General features: G+C 39.8%; 1 protein-coding gene across 4 annotated transcripts in view; it reads left to right on the forward strand.

The window, feature by feature from the left end:
• Window positions 1-20,474, forward strand: part of PID1 (phosphotyrosine interaction domain containing 1) — an 83,144-nt gene extending 62,670 nt beyond the window's left edge. For all 4 annotated transcript variants that reach the window (XM_062005777.1, XM_062005780.1, XM_062005778.1 and 1 more), the window contains exon 3: window positions 18,546-20,474. In XM_062005777.1, the coding sequence (XP_061861761.1) occupies window positions 18,546-19,022 (477 nt within the window). In that variant the 3' untranslated portion in view covers window positions 19,023-20,474. The remainder of the gene's footprint in view (window positions 1-18,545) is intronic.
• Window positions 20,475-21,210: the final 736 nt, after the last annotated feature.

The following is a 21,210-nucleotide window of genomic DNA, read 5'->3' on the forward strand; positions in this document are numbered from 1 at the left end:
CAATAAAATCTCAATTTTATAGTTAAAATTCTTCATCCAAGATACTCACTTTTGCTCTCCATTCCCATATACTGTACTGTCCAAGAGGAAAAAGAACAGTGCAACTAAGGAAATTGGAATTAAATTCTCAAATTTTTGTAGTGTTACTTGAAATTTTTCTTACTCTCTGAAAGATCAAAGATGTGGATCATGCATAAACTAATTTTCTCCATCTTCTTGTTCACCATCTCCCTACTGTGTGTTACATGTGCTGAATGTAAGTGCTGCTGCTGATGGTTGCTGCTTCTGTAAAGAAGCAAGTAGGAACAAAATTCCTATTGCATCTGTCTGGGAGGCAGCTCAGTAAGAGGAAGCTGAGGTTTTGAGATGGTACAGAGAGTGCTTTGCCCTCAAGACTGGCCAGATCAAGTGTGATGCAAGTTCAGTTCTGGCTTGGACTTATGAGGTACTACAAGTAATTTATTTTCCTGCGATGGCAGGGTACAAGTGGTACCGTAATGAGATGCTCCCAGCTTTACAAGCTGCTATTTGCCTACCCTGTAATAGTTTCTGATTCTATTTCTGTTTAAAATAGGTGTATAGGCTTATGTGTAGAAACTGATTATTTAGGTTAAAACAAATAAATCCAAACTAGATCCAAATTTACCCAGTGGTGGGGATCAGTTACAAGTCCCTCTCTGTGCTTGGTGCACAGTGTACATGTTTGTTCCAGCCTGGCTCTGGAGCTGCTTTTGTGCATGTGAAGTGAGAGATTTGGTTTTTGTAGCTGGAGCTTCTCTGATTTACCAAGGTGTGTTGATAGTCGCTAGAGTCCTATGACCAGACTTTCTATGAGGAATAAAAACATTTCTTAATGTGTTTGGCTGCCATAGAAGCAATTGCAGAATGTTTGTTTTCAAATCCAGTATATTCCAAACTACAGACTCTACAGGACTGTTTAGCTGGTGTTAGGTGTCTACTACAGTCTTTACATTTTGCCACTGAGTGGCACTCCAGACCTAGCTGTCTCAGAGGGGAAGGGTCTATTTCTGCTATCAAGCTGCAAGAATCTAAAATACGGTTATTTGCAAGTGGGTAGACACCACTGAATCAAATTGAATTGCTGAAGGTTAAATTACTGTCTTCAGAGATGTTTTTATAATATCCATCTTGACGTTTCATTATCCCAGTACAATATAAAACTCCAATTTGATTAGCTGTCAAGCAGCAACAAAAACAAACCAACATCTTTCCATCATTTTTACTCCAGGAAAACAGGAGAAGGAAGTGCAAAGAAAAAAAATAGCTGGCTTTCAAAGATGAGTTAAAGTTGAAAAATATCCCTTGAAAATGGTATTTGGTTGGGTTGCTAGAATATTTGTTTCTAGAAAGTGCCATTATGAAGAGTGTTGTATTGGAGACAGATGTTTAAGCTGCTGGGCAGTGCTGGTTTTTTCATCTGGCTTTAGTGTTCATTCCAGATTAATTTTGACACTTTTGTGATTGCATTGTGCTTACAGGACCAAAACCTCCTGGTAGCTTGCCCAAGATTTGTTTTTTAATCAAGCAAAATTCTAATAAAACATCACTTTTAATTGATCTTGTTGGCAAAACCATTTGTGGGCAACTGACTGTATCCATATTTTTAAAGTAAGATTTAAAGTAAAGGTCAAGCAAACCTCTCGTGTGAATTTAATCTGAGTTACCCTAAGTTTGAATATGGTCCTATGTGCTGGAATTTAGGCAATGCAATATTTGAAATGTTATTCAGTGTCAAAACAAGTCATCCATCATGCTCTGTGGAACTCGAATTGTTTATAGCCATTTTTATTACTGTGAACAGTTTCTAGCTTATGTTATAATTACTATTCAAACTACGTGACATCAATCTTAATTCTCTTTTGTGAGATTAATGGATAACTCCAGCCTACTATTTTGCATATGTAACTGTGAAGGCAGCTGTTGGAAGAGGAACTTTAGCAATATTTCTGAATAAATGCACTTGATAAAGCCCCATTTCCTAATAAAGATGGGATATCTCTGCAGCAAAGAAATAATATTCCTTCTGGAACATGTCTGTTGCAGAGTATTGTTAAGTTGAATGACTATTTTTGAAAAAGAGGGAGAAGTTGGTCCCTTCCACTGCAGATCACTTCCTTACTTCACATTGTTCTTGATGATGATCACACAGTCCTGGGTGGGATAAATGATCGCAGCTTCACTGACATCTGTATAGCTATAGATTTGCACTGGACACCGGCATCATCCAACTTTCTCTGAACGGTCTTCTAAATGTCAGCTTCCCATGAGGAGGGTTGCATCAGAGCAGGACTGAAATTTCAGAGTTTAAGAATTCTTTCTTACAGGTTTTTTGACTGCAAATGCCAGATGTATTTGCTATTAACTTGATACTTTCAGGAATCTTTGATTCTTTTCCAATGACATAAGTCATGGCACACTCCCAAGCGACTGTGTACTGTATATTGGTATCCGAGGAGGCTGTCTTGTAACATGAAATGCTCTAGGGATTAGTAGGCATACATTTCAAAATCTTTATATGCTGTCTGGTTTGGATTTAAATTTCAAAGAAGACCCTTACTTTCTAGGCTATTGCTTAATTGAGATAAAATTAAACCTTATAAACTGAAGTTATAATATTTTATGTTTGTAATGCATTATGAACTGCATCTGTAACGGTTGATAATTGCAGTAATTTTAGAAGTGTGATGTTCCTTTTATGTGGCAACAGTAACACAAAACAGGTCTAACAGCAATGCAGCTGAAAGTTTATCCTTTAGAGGCTTAAGTTGGGAAACCATTCTTCATTTTTATCTTAACAAACAAAGAAAACACTTTATATTTTCCTTCTAAGTAGCAACTGACTATCATGGGAAAATGTATGACTAATTTCTCTTGAGTTTCCATTCTTGAACCTAATATCCTGTGATTATTTAGTGGTTGAAAGAGGCATTCAGGAAGATAAGCCGAACATTTGAGAATCTTTAGTACTACATCCCTGTTACATGGTGGACTCCACTTCTTTATCATGAGTTTCCATTGATAGTGTCTCATAGTTGCATGACAGAAACATACTTTTACATTTTAGACTTTAGCATGTTGATTAAAAAATGCTGAGCTGTCACATGCTTTAATCACTTTGAAGCAAAAGGTTTGGTTCCTGCCCCTGATCTGATAAAGGTGCTCAGACCCCAGAAGCCTCTCTGAAGGAGCAGGTACTGCTCCAGCCCATGTCCTGGTGACTGAGGAGCTCTGCCAGCTGATGCTGGGAGACAAGACAAAAATGTGTGAACCCCATCTCTTGCTATAGGCATGAGCACCCATATGTGACTGAGACCTAGGAAGGAGGTCACACTCATACTGTGGCTGTATCAATGCTATGGTGATGGTAAAGACTTCAGCTGACCTCTTGGGATTTCCAAGTGGTTGTTCTGTTTTAGCATACAATGTCCTTCTCCCTTCTCCTCCTTGGTCAGCCTAGAGAGATCACTATGTGCCTTGCACAATAACTTCTCTGTACTTCACTCACAAATCTAAGTTATCTAAGCAAGCGTGGCATCTGCATGTGACCATGATCTTGCCTTCCTAATAGCTTGGTCATGCCAGGAGACTTCATAATGCATCAGAGTGGATTTTGATCCTTTCTGTTTTGTTTTTGGTGCAATATAGCTGTTACAATAGGTCTTCATCTACATTAGAGACAAGGTCTTGGCTCTTGGTTCTTAGTCACCATATGATACCACAACTTTGCACTCATCTGTTATGAGAGATGCTGTAATAGTCCCATGGTTCTCTATGTGACATTGATGTAGTACCGTGTTGTGCATAAATGTTGTGTATCAGGCATCTAGTTGTATGTGCTAAACACAGGTTTCCATACTGACAACACAGCTTATGAAGGTTTTTATAGGTTTCTTTTTTTTTTTTTGGACAGGTATCTGTGAGCTTTCTAGATGTATGTTTCAGTCAAAGTCCTTTAATGTGAGTCCCCATGGACTATACAAGTGAAGATAAAGGTGAAGGAGCACACATGAAAAAGTGTTCATCATTAAAAACAGGCATTGCTTCAAGTGACAGATATCAGTGTACAACAGACTCTGCTGGTTGCCACGTTTCTGCTTTCTGTGCTCTGTGCCAAAGGTTAGAATTGTATTTCTTTCTTCCACTTCACAAATGCTGGTGACTGAGTACAGAGCAGGTCAAAGCCCAAACAACCATCCTCTGAGGCAATGGCTAGAAAAAAAATTTGAGGCAGTATATAATACTTCAGATAGATGTCCATATGACAACTTGGTATTTAGGCCATGAACCAGAGCCAGGCCTTTACAGTTGCTTCAAGTTGTTCTACTGGCGAGCTTATCTTGGTTATCATATATCAAACAAGACCACATCAAAGTTTTTGGAAAAGAATTACTATCAGTGTTGCTGAGGAGAGGACTGTTTGTTTTTTCTCTGTAGTGTTTTGCTATTACCTCGTGTGTGTTACCAGGGCCCTTAGTTTTCCCTTTGGCCCAGGTATCCTGACCAGCTTTTCTGCATTTTCTTGTTCAAGGTTATAGAAATCACAGCTTTTCAGTTGTTCTTTTGCATGAAGCCACTCTGAAGGGAGCAGGGAAGGGCTCTGCTGTGCTTTGCTGCCAAAATGTCCAGTAAACTCACCTGGGCTGACAGAGCGGTGGAAAGCCCAAGGTCAGTTTTGCTTTGTGACCTTAGTGAGTTCCTAATGTCTGTTGCTTTGCTATCACAGTTGGGCACCTGTCTATCTTTTAAATTACTGTTTTAGGTTGGGTTTTTTTTAATATCTTAGTAAGTTTAGGCTGATCATCTGTTGGAGAAGTGATAGCTCTTTTTAACCAGGAATTCAGTGAGTCTTCAGAATAGATGTTTGGTTTTCCAGCAGTGCTATGTGTGTAATAATGTGTGTGATTAGATCTTTGTTCATCTGAGAATCATCTACTGAGAAGTGCATATGAAGTAGAAAAAATTGGGATTACAAGAGTTTGCATTCCCTAACAGGTTATGTAATGATCAAGGACAGTGACTGTACATGTACCTAAGTCAAGGTCTTTCAGTGTTATGAAAGCTTTTCTATCCGGCTTTATCCATTTAAGTGGAAGGATTTGTGTTAGTCTTTTGTTGATTGTTGCAGAATTTTTCCAGACCGAAGATGATGATGGTACCATCTGGAAAAGCCCAGAGTTTTATCTCCTTTTCCACACTTGAAGGACACTTTTGGATACAAATTTATGTGCTGTTGTTTTACAGTGTATTTGCTTCATTTTCCTTTCAAAAAAGTAGGTGCCTGAAGGTGGCAGCTTAGTTGTTGGGAGAAGAACACGAGCAAGCTAAAGCCTGTTCTTGCTGTTGCATTCTTCATTTAATTAGTTCATATCCAAGATATTGGTTATATCTGACATGGTGTTGTGTAAGATGTTTGTGTTAGTTGGAAGATGCAAAGGACAGTATGTTTCCTTTGCTTAAAGCATAAAAGGAAAAGGATGATTACCTTTTAAAAAGAAACTCGACAGTTTGTGCTCTGCATCAGACAAATGCTTGGTTTCCTGATCTCTTCCAGACAGTATGTAATACAAGTCCAAAAACAATCTATAAGTAGTAGCAAAGATCATTTTTTGCCTTCTCTCAAGGTCTCACTTGCTAAACCTAGTCATGATGGTTATGGGTTTTTCCATAGTGCAACAGCCTTATATAATGGAGAGTAGATGTAGCTTTGGCATGTGACACTGTGTGGTCATACTCTTGGACCACCTCCAGGAGTGCACAGGTGACAGTTTTGCTAGGATCTTACAGCTTCTCTGGTTTTATTAGCCTTTCTGGCTGGTAGCCTCTATGGTTTGACCCGCCCCTCCCCCCCCCCCCAAGATGCACTTTCTTTGGACCACTCTGTGGAATTTCTTCTGTTCACCTTCTAAAATTTATTCCCAGTATCTTAAATTAAATATGCCTGGGTGAACCTTTCAATAGTCATTCTAATCGTAGGTTTATGATCAGATTAGCTCCATTTGAGTGACTACAAGAGGCCTAGGTGTACCCTTATGGATCATCCAGGGACATCCACGCACTTCCCTGTGAAAGGTGTACTCTGGTTTGTGATCCACCCAGGAAACAGCTGCATTTCCAGCAAGAGCTTTCTCAGGGTTGTGTCATGTCTGCCTCTGTTCCACACATTTCCAGTCTTCCTTAAATAAAGTTCCCACTTGCTCTGGTTTTCAGAGCTTCCACACTCTATCCAGGCTCTGTCCTGAGCAGAAGCAGTTCACACCCATTTCCATCACCCAGCTGGTGTGGACAGTGCTGGTGGGGCACTTGTCCTTTGCCACAATTGCGCTTTCCTGAGAGGGAAGAAAGGATGTAGAGCACATAGCAGGCAAATGCAAGGAAGTAGTGAAGTTACTTTGCTTCATGAATACTTCTCCTTTGCATTTGCTGATTCTTGGGTATTTATGTAGATAGGACTCTGCAAAGTGAGGGGGAGTGTAGCAGATGTGGTGGTGTAAAGGCAGTGCTTCCCATGCTGTTGGGAGATACCTCTCCTGATGACACCGTGCCAAGAATGAGACAGACTGTGTCCTGAGCAGTGCAAGTATTAGAAAACTGTTTCTTTTTGCAAGGGTAGCACTCTGAGCATGGCTGCTAAAGCCCAATTTCCATTTCCATTAATTACACTGCTCCCTTATAAATTGCCCTTGCAGTTTCCCTAGGTAATACTGTTCATAATGTCCTCTTCTAAAGTCTGGGCTCTACAGGGACATGTATGTTTTGATGTTTCTGTTTTGATGATACAGCTTGCTAAGTGCTTCTTCCAGAAGAATGGTGTTATAAATAATGTAATGAAACTAGTTTGTAGTACATATATATGTATATCATATCCTGTTAGAATAGCATAGTATCACTTTATATATGCAGATGGGAAGCTGTCTATGTGCACTGCTGAATAATTTGGAATCTTAGGAACCTAATGCTGTGACAGACATTATGAAATGGTGCATTAATGCCATTTCTGGACATTAGTGAGTTCACTCCCAGAAGGGCTGTGCTCCAGCTCACATGTGTAGTCTTGCTGCCATGGAAGGGAATGCTGTGTTCTTGCTGTGGCTGTTTTAAATGTGGAGATTTTGTAATCTCTTTTTGGTCCTTTTGTGAGAAGGAAGATGCAGTTGTTTTGTGTCTATGTATTTTAAAGTGAAAACTAAAATCTTACCTTGTTAATGACAAAACATGAAGACAAATGATAATCTATGTAGCCTGCCATAGTACTTGCTTTTTCAGTACTTGCTCCATTTCAGCTTTTTCTCTTTGGAAGAGAAAAGTTTCTTCAAAGAAATGTTATGTGCTGGCTGCCCTTGCCTGGAGTAAAGAACATGGGGTGGGGGAATTTGTTTGTTTTTTCTGGTTTTTGCCTTTTTAAATTTTTTTTCCTCTCTTGAGCTTCTTGTTGAAGCAGGATGTTTTCTTGTAAATAAGATTCCCTCACAGGAATAGCTAGGTTGACCTGTTCAGATTTGATTTTTGCATACATTGCTTGAACTTTAATGCCATTTGTGGGGTTTCACTGTGATTAAAGAATCTTCTGCTTGATTTTGGCCCAATAAGAGAAATCAACTTGTTTTGATGAGGAGAAAAAGGATAAAAAGAGGTGACAGGGGAAAAATAATAGTGTGTGCTTTTACTGTAAATACCTACATTTTTAGCATAAAGTAAATCTAAAGTAAATTCTGTTACTGAAAATGCTGTTTTCTCTCTGTTGTGCTGTCATATTTAAGCTCATCCATAATTAAACCTAAAACCTATGTTATTTTCTATTTGAAAGTATTTAACCAAAATAATAACAGCTTTGGTAGGAAACCAGACTGCTAGGAGAGACTTAGCAAGGGCTCTAATCCTGTGAGTGAAAGTGCAACTGTGTCTCACAGCTGCATTGTATCAGGCTCCCTAGGAACAGGAGTGCTTTCATTTTACTTGCTTCAGCCTACATAGGGAAAAATACAGTATTTTAAAAGACAAGTGATTCTTCTTATGTTAATGCACACACTGATCTCTCTTGCCAGATTTCTGTCTGTATTTCTAGGTACTGAAAGAGTGGTCAGCTTTTCTTAAAATGCTTGACATGTGTTGCTATCTGTGTTCTTTTCAAAATCTCTCTGTCAGTATCTCAAAGCAGAGAGCAGTCTAAACCCATGGGCTTTCTTGAAATGCCTGGAAATATTTGGTTCCTGCTGTTTGAGCAAGAGAAACTTTCCCCTGTAGGCAGCTTATTCTAGTCTTGGCCATTGCTTTGTCAGTTTGGACCCTACTTCTTTATTCTTCCCTTTCTGTCTGATACTACAAAGTGCTGGAGAAAGTATTAAGCACTGGTTGGACTCTTAGTTTGATATGATCAAGAACTATTAAACTCTTTAAAAAATCTGTGTATTCTATTAAGTAATTTTAATAAGCATAGGATCCTAAGTGTAGGGTGATGATAAATGGCTAGGATTGAGTATTTACTTGTTAAAGAGCTGAGATACACCTTGTTAGTGAAAAAGTTATCAGTGAATGTTTATACAGAAAATAATCAACATAATTCTGAGATTTTTACCAGATATATATTGCAGTCATAGTTAGCAGTATGTTAACTTCTGGGTGATGAGACCTCATTGAGGTGGTTATGCCATGGAATGGCCTGTGCTGATGGACCCATTTTGTTTAGAGACAATGTCATAGGCAGCCTGTAACATTCTTTGCTTTAGGAAGCTTTATTCTTCTATCATGCTGAAGAGCGATTTCAGAGAATTAGTGTTGCTTTATCCAGAACTAATCCTCTGTCCCCAGGTGGGTCAAGCAGCAACTTGGGTAAAGGTGTCTGAGCTTCAGTGCCAAAGCACCTGGTAGACTCTCTGCTCCCTATGACTTGGCCACATAGTCCCAGCAACTGTCAGACTGTGGAAAGGAAGACAGAAAATAGGAATGACTGGAGCTAATGTTGTATTTCTTTTACCTTAAAGTCATAAAACAACACAGGCTATGGAGGGTAGATGAATGTCATGCTCTGCAGATTCAGCAGTTGCTCTGAATCAGTATTGATCCCATCCTTGTGTGTTGCCTCCGTGTCTCTTTATGCTTTCTTCCTTACATTCATATAAATACAGAAATCTTCTGCATATATAAGTTGGAGCAATTTCTTAAGTCCAAATGGCAGTTTGGTTGTCTGAGAACTGCAAGACTAGGGAGTTTTTAGAATACTATTGATTGTTATATTTTGAATTGCAGGTATTTATTATTGCTTGAAGACAGTAAGTGTCGAAAAAGAACAATGAAGAGTTTATGCATTTCCATCATTCAGTATTTCCTGTTCTTCAGTACCTAAAATTTGCACTGATTTGTCCATCCTCAAACAGATTAACAGCAGGGCTATTCACTATAGATTTTGTCTGTGCAAAGTCAATTTCAGGGCCACTGTAAACTGTGAAAATGAATTTTATGTCCTTTATAAAAACTATAACCTCTGTAATACCAGAGAGATGAATGGTGGATATGAATGGAGCTCCTAGGAGTTTCCTATACCGCTGGTGTGAATAGAGATTGGGTCTGACCTGCAGCCATCTAAATTGCGCTGGGGGCAAACTGCTGTTGCAGATGATCTAAATTGCAGCAGTGATAAGCAGAGCTGTCCACAGAGGAGAGGACCTTTGCCTCCCTCCCCTTCTTTCCTTCAGACAGTCCTTCATTTTGGAGTGCAGCCTTCCAGGCTCTCCAAACCAAGACTTAGTATTTCTTTTCATCTTGGGTGAAATTTGCACCATGGAAATCTCTGCATCTTGGTTTTTGCTCCAGGTGGTTAAGGACTGTGCTTTCTGGCTGCTGTGTAGGCTCATTGTCTTAGAGCTGAAGTACATGTCAAGAGAATGGGTTGGGAGCAATGTAGCTTTCTTTGGAGAGGTGCACAGGTGATGCTGTTATTAAATTCCAAAAAAGGAAGGAGGCTTCCTCTATGTCACTGTAAAAAATGTCACTCTGCCTGGAGAAATTCTCAGGAGATGCTCTCTTGAGCCCAGGTATCCTGCATGAATGCCCAGTTTCATGGATGCTCACAGGTACTAATGTTCACTTTCAGATCTCTCTGTACTGGTTGGAATGATGTTACCCAAAAGTAAAGTGACTGTATTAAAGGCACAAGCAAGCATTAAATCTGTTGTGAAAACATGACCTTGGAGGCACGGAGAACCATGGCTTTGGAAATAAATTAAAAACTGTATGGCACCATTGTCTCTCATCATTATGCTCCGTGGGACACGTTCGTTCTTTTATAATCTTTTGTTTAGACTGCTAACATACTGTGTCATTTTTGAGTAGGAAATTTCTGGTTAGATTGTAATATAGTGTTGTAAACCTTAGAGACAGCAACACTGTATTCTTTTTGTCTGTGCAGAGCCTATGTTGCTGTGGCCCTGATCCAGAATATGATAACAAAAACAAACAGAAATGATAAATCAGGCATATTATCTGAGGACTCATTTAGCAATAAAAAGAGTTGTTTAACTATATTTTCTCATTAATAATGTATTTAGTGCTTTTCATTAAGTTGAAATATCCAAGGTCTATTTTTCATTGCTGCAGTGTAAGAGCTCCATCCCAGTGTAGACACTGTATTTGTTCTTCTTCAGCCTTTGAACAAAACTTTCCTGGAGATGTTAAAAGTTGTAAAAGCTGGAAAAATCTCTAAGGGTTTTTACTAAGTCATGGAACACATTTCACATAGTGATGAATGAAGGAGATGTAAAATTAATGACTGAGTGCCATAATAGGAGACTGCAGATGAAGATATAGTTATGTTGGAGGAGGGGAAGTGTGTGAATATTTCTGTGTTCCCCTGACTCTTCAGGGAATCTGTTTTATTTGCAGTCTGTGGAGGATGGCAGAAGGAGTAAGTGCTGCCATTTCTGGGAGTATCTGTTGTCTGTGGTTTGTTTCATCATTTTTTTCTTTTTTGAATGTTACTAGTCTTATAGCCCTCAGGGGGAGGAAAAACTGAACTGGTTTAGTTGTCATTATTTTTCATCTGTTCTTCCTGTGGTGTAGGCCCAAAACTTCTCTTAAAATACAAACCTGATTTGCAGTAAACTTCAGTGGTCCCTGAAGCTGGCTCCCTTCCCTTTTGCTCTTAATTTCAGGTGTTGTCAAGTTGTGCCAGGATGCAGTGGAGATGTTTGGTCTCCAGAACTGAATGTCTTAGTAACACAGGCTTTGTTCAGTTTTATTACTTGGCATCTTCTTTTAAAGGGAAGAACTGAAGAGGAAATACAAAGATCTTGTGGGGAATGCTCAAAGAGGGAACCTTGAGGACAGATCTTTTAGCCCTAAAAGGTCCTGAAAAACCTGCACTATACCTGGCTTTCAGGGAGTACTTCTGTGTCCAAAGTCTTGGAGAGTACATAAAATGCACATACCTCGGTGGAAACAGTCGCCCAAGTTGTACAGTCATTCCCGTACATGCTCTTTGCATGCTCCATTAAGTACAATTGGAGAAGTTTTTATAGGACTGGTGCCAAAGTGAGGTTTATGTGGGTTGGAAAGGAAGGGGAACAAAGTAAAAGCAAACAGCCTGCTCCCCCGCTCCACCCGTAGGCTCCTTCCCTCTGCTACAAGACAACAGCTGTGAGGAGCCCAGGACCAAAAGCTTTCTGAAACATGATGAGTTGCTTAATCAGATTTCCATGCTCAGTTTCAACCTCATGTAAATAAAGAAACTGTAGGGAAAAAAGCTTGTGTGTAATTTGAATGTAAATGTGAAAGTAGATGTCTCTTTAGGGGGATATCACGATCATAGAAACTTAGGACGCTTTCTTCCGGCAGAAGGGACACTCTCAAAGTGAAGATTTTAAGGTGGCAAGAAGAGATTTGGGAAGGACTTGTGTGAACAAAACTCTCAGTAATTGCACCTAGGGACTGCAGTGTGGGTTGGTTTTCTTTTCACTTCCCTGGCTGCCTTCACATCTCTCCACCATGGGAAGACTCCTGAAGGACAATGGAAAATAAACTGGCTTATCCAAGAATTAATTTCAGCCGAGTGGTAACTGGGCACAGAGAAAGGAAGTTATGTGAGGCAATGAAAGGAGACAAAGGAGGAAAGTCATCTAAATAGCAGCATAAAGCAAATATTTGGGAATAAAAGTAATCATCAACTTGTACAGTAGGGTATCCAGCAGCCCTGCTGAGGTTCTGTAAGATTGATGTATTTGTTCATTCAGTTATGTCTTGCACTGCAACATTTTTAAATCTCTGCTAGAATTAAATTGATTTCTTCAGTTTTAAATAGTGCAGTGTAAATCTTCCACTCACACCAGGACCCAAGTGTCTCTGACTGCAAGTTAGCTGCAGATTGCCAGTTCCACTTGATTTCATTTGACTCATCTCCACAAGCCAAACCACAGAAAGAGCTTCCTGTCCAGTGGAAAATGAAATGCAGGAGACAATCCTTTTGTTGCTAATGGGAGGTTGCAGGGAGCAGAGCTGGCTCTTGCTGAGGTTGGGTTTGGGCTTGGTTAACCATTTTGCCAATTAGGCAGAAACTTCTGGTCACTGGATATATTGGATGCTGTTAGGTCTAACTGAGAATGATAGTTTTGTACCCAGCATATAAAAGACCTCTCAGTGAGGAGCTGAAGGTGCTTCCTGAGTGAGCTCTACTCTTTGTCAGAAAAGCCCCATGCCTGAGACGCTCTCTGGGCAGATGTGGGACTGGACATTGAGATGCTCACTCTGAACCACAGTGACTCATCTGCTCTGCTGCTACTGTGTTAAAGCGCTTTCCCAGGCTAGCTCAGAAGCAGCAGTGAAATTGGTAATATGTTTTTCTTTCTATTGGGGATGAACATTTTTCAAGAAAAGACATTTTAACAGTGCCTCAGCTCTTTCTTCTCCATCATAAAATCATAGAATTTTTACTGTTGCAAAAGACCTTTAAGATCATCAAGTCCAACCACTTTGCCTGCTATAGTTACCTGGAAGCATGGAGGCTGTAAAACTTGGAAGAATAATGATGGGTTAAAAATATTCAGAGCTGTTGTGTTGGAGGACTGAGTTATATCCAAAGTGACTGGCCCACATTATCACTTTACACCTTTCTTGTGTGGTGAACCTTTCTTGGGACTGTGCTAAGCAGGATCTGCTGCACAGTCACAGCTGAGAAACACGTGGGAAAATAAGGCACCTGTGAGGGACTGCTGTGAGACGGGTGGATGGAGAGGGAGGGGGAGAGAGAGGGAAGGAGCAGCTGCTGCCCAGTGGTTGTTTTTCCAAAGAAGTTCAGAAGATGTAAAGGGCTGAATGCATTTCTTGCTGGGCTTGTTTATTATTTTTTGTTTTCAAGGGGGAATTTTAGCATTGTTTTAAGGCTTAGGTTCAGCTTTGTTCTCACTAAAGGAGTCAGATGCTGGCTGTTGACTTAATGGCTGAAGAGGTGCTGATACTTCCAGTATTTTCTGGAGCTACTCTTTGATTCCTCAGAATAAATCATACATTAAGTACCGATGTCTTTTCCCTCTCTCCTAAAACAGAGGGCAGGCATCAGAGTCGATGGTTATTTTCCATTAAATGATTGCCCAGCTCATTCTGTTCTCCCTCTGAATTTCATCTCCAAAATAAAACAGTTATTCACATATTTACGTAAGCAACTGAGTATTCCTGTGTGCTGAGGAGCCCTGCAGTTCCCACAAAGACCCTCGTGTTTTTTGCTGTGAAGGCTTTGGCTGGATGGCGGGCAGTGTGGGTGAGGAAGCAGTGACAGGCAGGAGGAAACTGTGCAGCCTTTTTCCTTAACTGACTTAGTTTGTTGGATCGTACTTAAGCAAATGTTACTTGAATGCAGTTCATGGTATTTTCTCAGTGATTCAGTGGAATGTCTGGGATATTTTTGTTTTTCCTGCAGAGACAAAAAGCAGTTTTTGGCTCTAAATCCCAAAGCCGCCAGCCCAAGGCAGAGTCACGGTGCCTGACGGTGAGGAAAGCTGAGCTACAGTGGTGATGTGGTGAGACAAACACCACTAATAAGCACCATATCTAATGCAATCTTCTGATACCTTTTGGAGGTACTGGAAGATATGGGACTGTATCCAGACAGCTTTGGACTTCACCAAGCCTGATGCTTGGTGGTGTGGCCAACTGCTGGGACACGGGGACGCCTGAGAGCAGGTTTTCTGAGTAGCAGCTTCTTGCAGTGTTTTCCAGGCATGGTATTAATGTGGAGATAAAACTTACTTTATTCTGGCCTTGATGGTATGTGGGTGGAGGCTGGATGGAGCTTGGGCTTCCTCGTTCTATGTGTGCTTTTGTATTGCTAACCAAGAGAGCATCTACATGCTTATCTCTGTTCCAGCAGCAATTCAAAACAAGACATGCAAAGGTTCTCCCGAAACCTGCTTTTGACTGCTCCTTTCTTCAAGTCTCCTCCATATTCCTTTTAAATATTTTTTTCAAGTTTATCTGATCTTTAGGCTGGTGCTTCTTGCTTGGCCAGGACAAGCTGTGAGTTTACTTGTTGGCTGGGAGTTGTATACCTGTGCATCTTGACACAGACTCTTCCAATTGTTTTTTCATCACCATATAGTCTGAAGTTACCACAGGATAAATTATTCTGATTTTGGGAAGAAAATATCTGATTACCTCTACTTGCCTCACCTTTAAATGAATAGTATCTCACCATTTCAGATCAAACATCATCAGTTATAACTAGATTGGATTTGAGGCTAAAAGAATGTTTATTTTAAAACACAATCTCATATTACTAAGATTTGCATAAAATTCAAGATCCTTTAGATCATCTTCTGGTGACTGCAAAGAGTAAGTACCTGCTGGCTCAAGCTGAGTGCTCTATTTGGTTTAATTTTTTCATTTTCTTTGTTATTTTTGTTAACAAAGATCCTTGGTATCTGGTGTGGAAGAAATACCTATATTAAAGAAATAACTAAAAAGTTAATTTTCCATATGATTCTTTGATCATGATCTTCAGTAGTGAGAGAGCCCAGAGTCCTGTTTGCGTACCTGTTACCATGCCAGATTCCTGTGCCAGGAGAGCATCTGCCCTAGTGTAATGTAATAATTACGGATCTTTACAACTTGGATTTGCTTTCTAGGAGCAATGATAGTCTGTGGACCAAAGTCAGGAAACAGAGGGAGAAAAATAAATTTGTCTGCCCAGCTTTAGGTGCTCAACTGAGGCTTCTAGGTTAGGAGCAGTATGGATGTGTGGATGTAGTATGGTCCATAGGAGAGTTGGATGGACATGTGTAGGGGTTAATCTGCTCTTTATCTGCAAATGAACAATGTGATATCAATGATAAAGGAAATATTTGAGTATAGAAAGGAAAACTCCCTTATTACTTCTGACAAGTCATGCTGTACTAAAAGTGAAAATGTCTATGGCAGCTGTTATATTGGTGTTCTCAACATTGATAAGCTCTTGTTTTTAAAAGATATTTTCACTATATCTTACTGGGCTGAAGGAGTTGAAAACAACAATGTCAAAATACTGAGACATTTTGTTATATCTAGGACAGTGCATGAAAGATGACATCTATTAATCCTTGTGTCCTTTGACATGACACCTCTACATGCTGAAGGCTGTAGCTGTGTTATGAAAGGGCAAAGGCACAGCATGCTTCTGTTGAGAACAGTTTTGTCGGATACTGATGCTAGTGTTAGCAAGTCTCTGTGGTGAAATAAGGAGATTTTCAGAGCATCTTAGCTTTTGCTAAAGGTTTGAAAGCCTATGAGCACAGAGGTGCTGAAACCACAACTGTATTTTTTGTCACATTGGACAACAGTGACTTGCCAGGGAGTGAAGGATCAGATTAAAAATGCCAGCTTGCTATAGAAAGAGTGGAAAGAATGTAGATAATTTTTAACGTGCACAAAAAGTCATTGCAAGTTTTATCTTCCAGAAGTCCATGGGAAGGATGTTACACACAAACCAAAGGGCTGAAAGCACCATAAAGAAGTATATTCCTGCCTCTGGAAGAAGACATTATATGAAATGCCTCTATTGCTTAAAGCCAACACAATGTCATTGAGATGGCTTTTCCATTCCTTTTCTCACATAAAATACAGTGCCCAAAACAAATGAAGGCTGCAACAGCCTGATTGTAATTTATATTTTACAATCAACCTGTGGCTACTATGACTACACTGAGGCTAGAGGGGAAGGAAAGCAAGCTACTGGCCTCCATGTGTGTAAGATGACACTTATATAGGACATGCCATGCTGTCACAAGCAAGTCATCTTCCTGGGTTGATGTTCACTGCCAAGTAGCTTCTGTCCAGTGTTTTGGAGTAAGGAAAAGCAAAAATGCTTCTATAGTGGTATGTAGCTGCCTTTGCTTTCACCTCCTCTCCCGTTTCTCATGCTGTCATGGCAAGGCAGCTCACGTGCTGCCAACAGTTTCCTCTTGCAGACAAGCACAATTCCCTGCATTTACTGTTGTGCACTAACAAGAGATGCTTATTTCTGACTGCTCCAAGGGATACTGACCTTCTCCAAACAGCAGATGGGGGGACAAAATGTTGTAGTGGTGGCAGCATCTCTCCTGTGACCATAACCATATTTGGATAGTGACAAAGTGCATGAGCAAGAGGATAAATCTCTGTTCCTCTGGGTTTAAAGGCTTTGAGCAAATCTCTTTGATGTCAGTGAAGGACTTCTGTTACTGCAGTAGGCTTTGAATGTAACCCCAAATGCTTAGTTAACTCAGTGTGTTAGTCTTTTGTTAGCTACCTTATGAATATGTGAAATAGCGGTGCAAACCTTTGGAGGACATATTGAATGTGCAAATTTGCACACTGATCTTGAGCTGTTCAAAGCATTATGACTGTGGGTATATGTTGAAATACCCCTGAGTTTGTTGCAGACACATTCCTCTTCGGTCTGTATGTGCTCTGAGGTTTTCTTTTAAGTTATTCTACAGTACTTTAGGGAACTTAACTCTCATCACTAATAAAATAAATGAAAGCAAAAACTGGTAGGTCTTGCCTTGTTAACTGTTCTAGCTGTTGTGTTTCCCACTGCTCCAAGAAATATAAAGCTTTATAAGATTTAACATATTCCCAGTGCAAAGCATGAATATTTATAGGCAAAGAATAAGACTTCCCATTTTGAAATGTCACTGCTATGAAATTGCTTTTTTGGCAGGCATGATTAAGCCACACAGACTTCCAATAAATGTTTTGTAAGCTTTTTCCTTAATTATGGCTTAATTTAGGCCTCTAAGTTTAACAAAACCTATGAAGCTTGCAGCAAAATATTTTTCTTGTGGAAAATTTTGTTTGCCTGGAATACAAATCCTGTATTCCTTGTGGGTATGATTTTAAAAATGTGTTTAAATGTGGAAATCTTGTCTTTATTTCTGTGCTTTTCTTAAAGCATAAACAAAATAAAAATAGCTGACACTGTGTGTTTAACACAGAATTTTGAGGAAATTATTTTGGAAAGTGCATGTGATTGCTTTTTTTCTCCAAACTCCTCAAGTAAAAATGCACATGAGGTTATAAAAGATCAAGCAAGAGGCACAAGATTCTGTCTCAAGTGATTACTGCTGCAAGAGACAAATTAGAAGCAATTTTGCTTTCATGTAGTTGTTCTTAAATGCACCGTTCTGACAACAGCAATAAATAGAATAATGTGCATAGTTGTATTTCTGTGGCATTGATCTGTCTTTTCTAGAGAAAATCCCTTTTCCCAGATAAAATAATCTTCCATTCAGCTGTAAGTAGAAGAAAGCCTCTTCAGCGACTGCACAGATTTAGGGGGATTTTTCCCTACAGGCTTAATACAGAATTTTTGATATGGACCTCTCAGTGAATTTGATTTTTGGTGAACAAAGTACAGTAAGGACACTAAAATCAGCTTGCTTTCCATTACAGATGAGTTAATGGGATATTTACTCAAAAGAGATAGAAAAGCACAGAGATGATGTGTTTAAGGTAGAGTTATTACTAGATCTTTTTAACAGCATGTTTTCTAAATTGATGTGATAAATGTCTCAGCTCTGCTGAAAGATAAGAGTTTTGAACAGCTTTGAGCTTTTCCTGGCTTAATATTTAAGCAGAAACAGTGGAAGCGATGGAGAATCAGGATAATTTTGGAAAAAAAACCATTCAAAGAGTTTAAAATCCTCTGATGTGATTTTCTGACCCCCTGCAGCCTTGCATTATCAAACTGAAAATGTCTCAGTCTCTCGAATATTAACGTAGTGTGATACCAATAAATAATCTGAATAAAGCAGAAAGAGAAAAAAAAAGTAGTTGTCACAGCTACCTGGGACCTGCCCCACTGGTGCTGTTGACACTCTGAGACTGAACATTTTTAACATCTGGGTTTGAATGGGGAAGTCAGCATCTGAAAATGTCTGGAAAACAATTTTACTGAAGCTGATGAGGAAAGTGGGGAGTTTTGGAGTGTTTGCTTTTATTTTCTAGGTAAAGGAAAGTTCCTTGGGATGGCAGAAAGCAAGACTAGAGTCTGCCATCCATGTTTCACCTATCTTTGCTCTTCTTTACAGGTCACATATTTGGGTAAGATTCCCACAACAGGGATGCAATTTTTGTCTGGCTGCACAGAGAAACCAGTCATTGAATTATGGAAGAAGCACACGCTCGCCAGGGAGGATATTTACCCAGCTAATGCCCTTCTGGAAATTCGCCCTTTCCAAGTCTGGCTTCATCATCTGGACCTCAAAGGAGAAGCAACAGTCCACATGGATACCTTTCAGGTAGCACGTATAGCCTACTGCACTGCTGACCACAACATCAGCCCAAACATCTTTGCTTGGGTCTATCGGGAGATCAATGATGACTTGTCCTACCAGATGGACTGCCATGCTGTAGAGTGTGAGAGCAAGTTGGAGGCCAAGAAGCTGGCCCATGCCATGATGGAGGCCTTTAAGAAGACTTTTCACAGCATGAAAAGTGATGGCCGGATCCACAGGAACAACTCGTCAGAGGAAGTGTCTCATGAATTTGAATCTGACGATGGCTGACTGAATTCATTCACAGTTCAACAAAGGCAGAAATGGCCTAGGGAATGAGAGCTGATAGATGGATAAGCAACAATTGAAACTGGGGAATGAGAGGAGTGCCAAACACTTGTCTGACCAGTTTTTTAAATCAAAAGATCAATTCAGTATCTACAGATATGCATCATTAAAGTAATTATGTTACATTGAAATCTGCTGCTGTTGTAAAAATGAGAAAAAGTTCCCCCACTCACGTTTCTCACCCACCCATCGCTCTTCCGTTCTGGTCTCCATAGTTCAGGTGCATACCATGAAGTAGAGCCATTCTTGTTTGTCTTGTAAGACTGGTCAGACAATTTTATTAGTTGCTTTTCTGGCATTCCCAGCTGGGGGCTGATACTGATGCACAAGAGCAGGTAGATTTGGAAAGCCCTAATGGTTCCCGAAGAATCTTTCTCCAAGATGCATCACAAAAATCCTTTGACCATACATAGGCTGACAGCCATACATAGCCTTTTAGACTAATGGCCTGGCATTCTGCAGTTAATTCACATTTCACAGATAAAAAAAAAAGGAAGATGCTTGTATGTACACATTATATCATATGCTTATCCTTTATTTTATTCATTGTACCTATTTTCTTAATATACTTGCTGCCATGTCTTTCACCCGATACCAGTAGTTGCAGTTTCAGACTATATACTGCAGGATACCAAAAAGGAGTGGGCAAAAATACTCAATGGTTTAGGGCTGCAGCGAGCCAGCACCACTGTCTGTGCATTTTCCAGCCCTGGTGTGTTTTGCAGGAGGGGGTCCCACTGGTAAAGGGCCAGTTGGATCTGTCAGTGTTTAAACTGTGACTTCTCATCAACCTCAGGTCTGAAGTGATATGAGCATGGTAGCCTCAACTCCATGTTACTGGTGTCCACATTGCTGATCAAGTGGTCTGCATGGGATGGAGCTGGTAGTGCTTCATCACACAGTGAGGGCTGTGTTACTGTAAAGATCAAAGGAAACAGTCCCTTAGGAATCAGGTTTGAACATCTGTTCTGGTGGAGAAGCTCATGTTAAGATTCTCATATCTTTCCTTGTTCACAGATATACAGAGTCACGCCTTTCTTAAATGCAGATGTTTAATAAAACTCAAATAAAAGGAAAAACTTGTTTCACTTGATATTTTTTAAGGCCAAGAGCAGATCAATACTTCGCAAGTAATGCTGCTCCTTTGTACAACTTTGTTTGTAATTCTGGTAATGTTAGGGGCACTAGGGCACCTTACAGAAGCCTTAAAAGAAAGCTAATCAAAACAGATAGCTCTGTGGCTGTGTTTTGTGGGTCGCTATGTTTGTATGTGAGAGTGTATGTGTGAGCCCAGTGTTAAAGCATGGAGATTGAGTATGGAGACATATTGAGGAGGGCCCACACCTCTTTAAAATGTGCTTGTTGCTTTACAATGTATGTAAACTATTCTCCAGCATAAATGCATTCATACTTTAATAAAAAAAAAAACTGTTTTGAGTTAAAGCTTGGGGTTTTAAGCTGTCTTTCCAATGCAAACTTGTGGTTTTGTTTTCCATGTGTGGGTTTTGTGTTCATTTCATTTAGTGGAATGAAAATATTCATTTATTTCCATTTACTATTACATCAGTCTCCATGAGAATTGCCTTTAATGTTTTTACATTATTTTCTTTTAAATATTTAGGTAAATTGCTGCTATGAATTCTTTTTTTTAATCTTTGCTCTATGTGGAAGTGATTTATAGTTTCTGCTTTGCAGAAGGTGTCATAAATATCTCCTCCCACACACCTGGCCAGTTGAAATGAACTTGGAGTGGGAACAGTACCTTGTGCTGCTTATAGAAATCACAGAGTGGCTCAGGTGCAGCATTAGATGGTGGGATGAGGGATAAAACACCAGGCCAGCAGCTTCCAGAGCTGTTTCTCTCTGAATTTTTGGATGATCTAGGGTTTTAAAATATGTCTCTAAAAATGATATTATTTTTCTTCCCACAATGCTCATTTGGAAGTGGAGGGTTGTGTGTGGGCTACATGTTGGTTAGAAAAAAAGAAAGTCATCTGAGCCCTGCCATGTATCTATTCGTGTTTTTGACCAAAGGCAAAATCAGGCAAAACTTCCTTTGATTTTTATCAAATTCTTTTCTCTTGCTCAGAGCTGTAATCTTGAGTTAGTTTCTTTACTTGTCTGGATGCTC

The sequence above is a fragment of the Colius striatus genome, chromosome 12 (genome assembly GCF_028858725.1).
Source record: "Colius striatus isolate bColStr4 chromosome 12, bColStr4.1.hap1, whole genome shotgun sequence".
NCBI classification, from domain to species: Eukaryota; Metazoa; Chordata; class Aves; order Coliiformes; family Coliidae; genus Colius; species Colius striatus.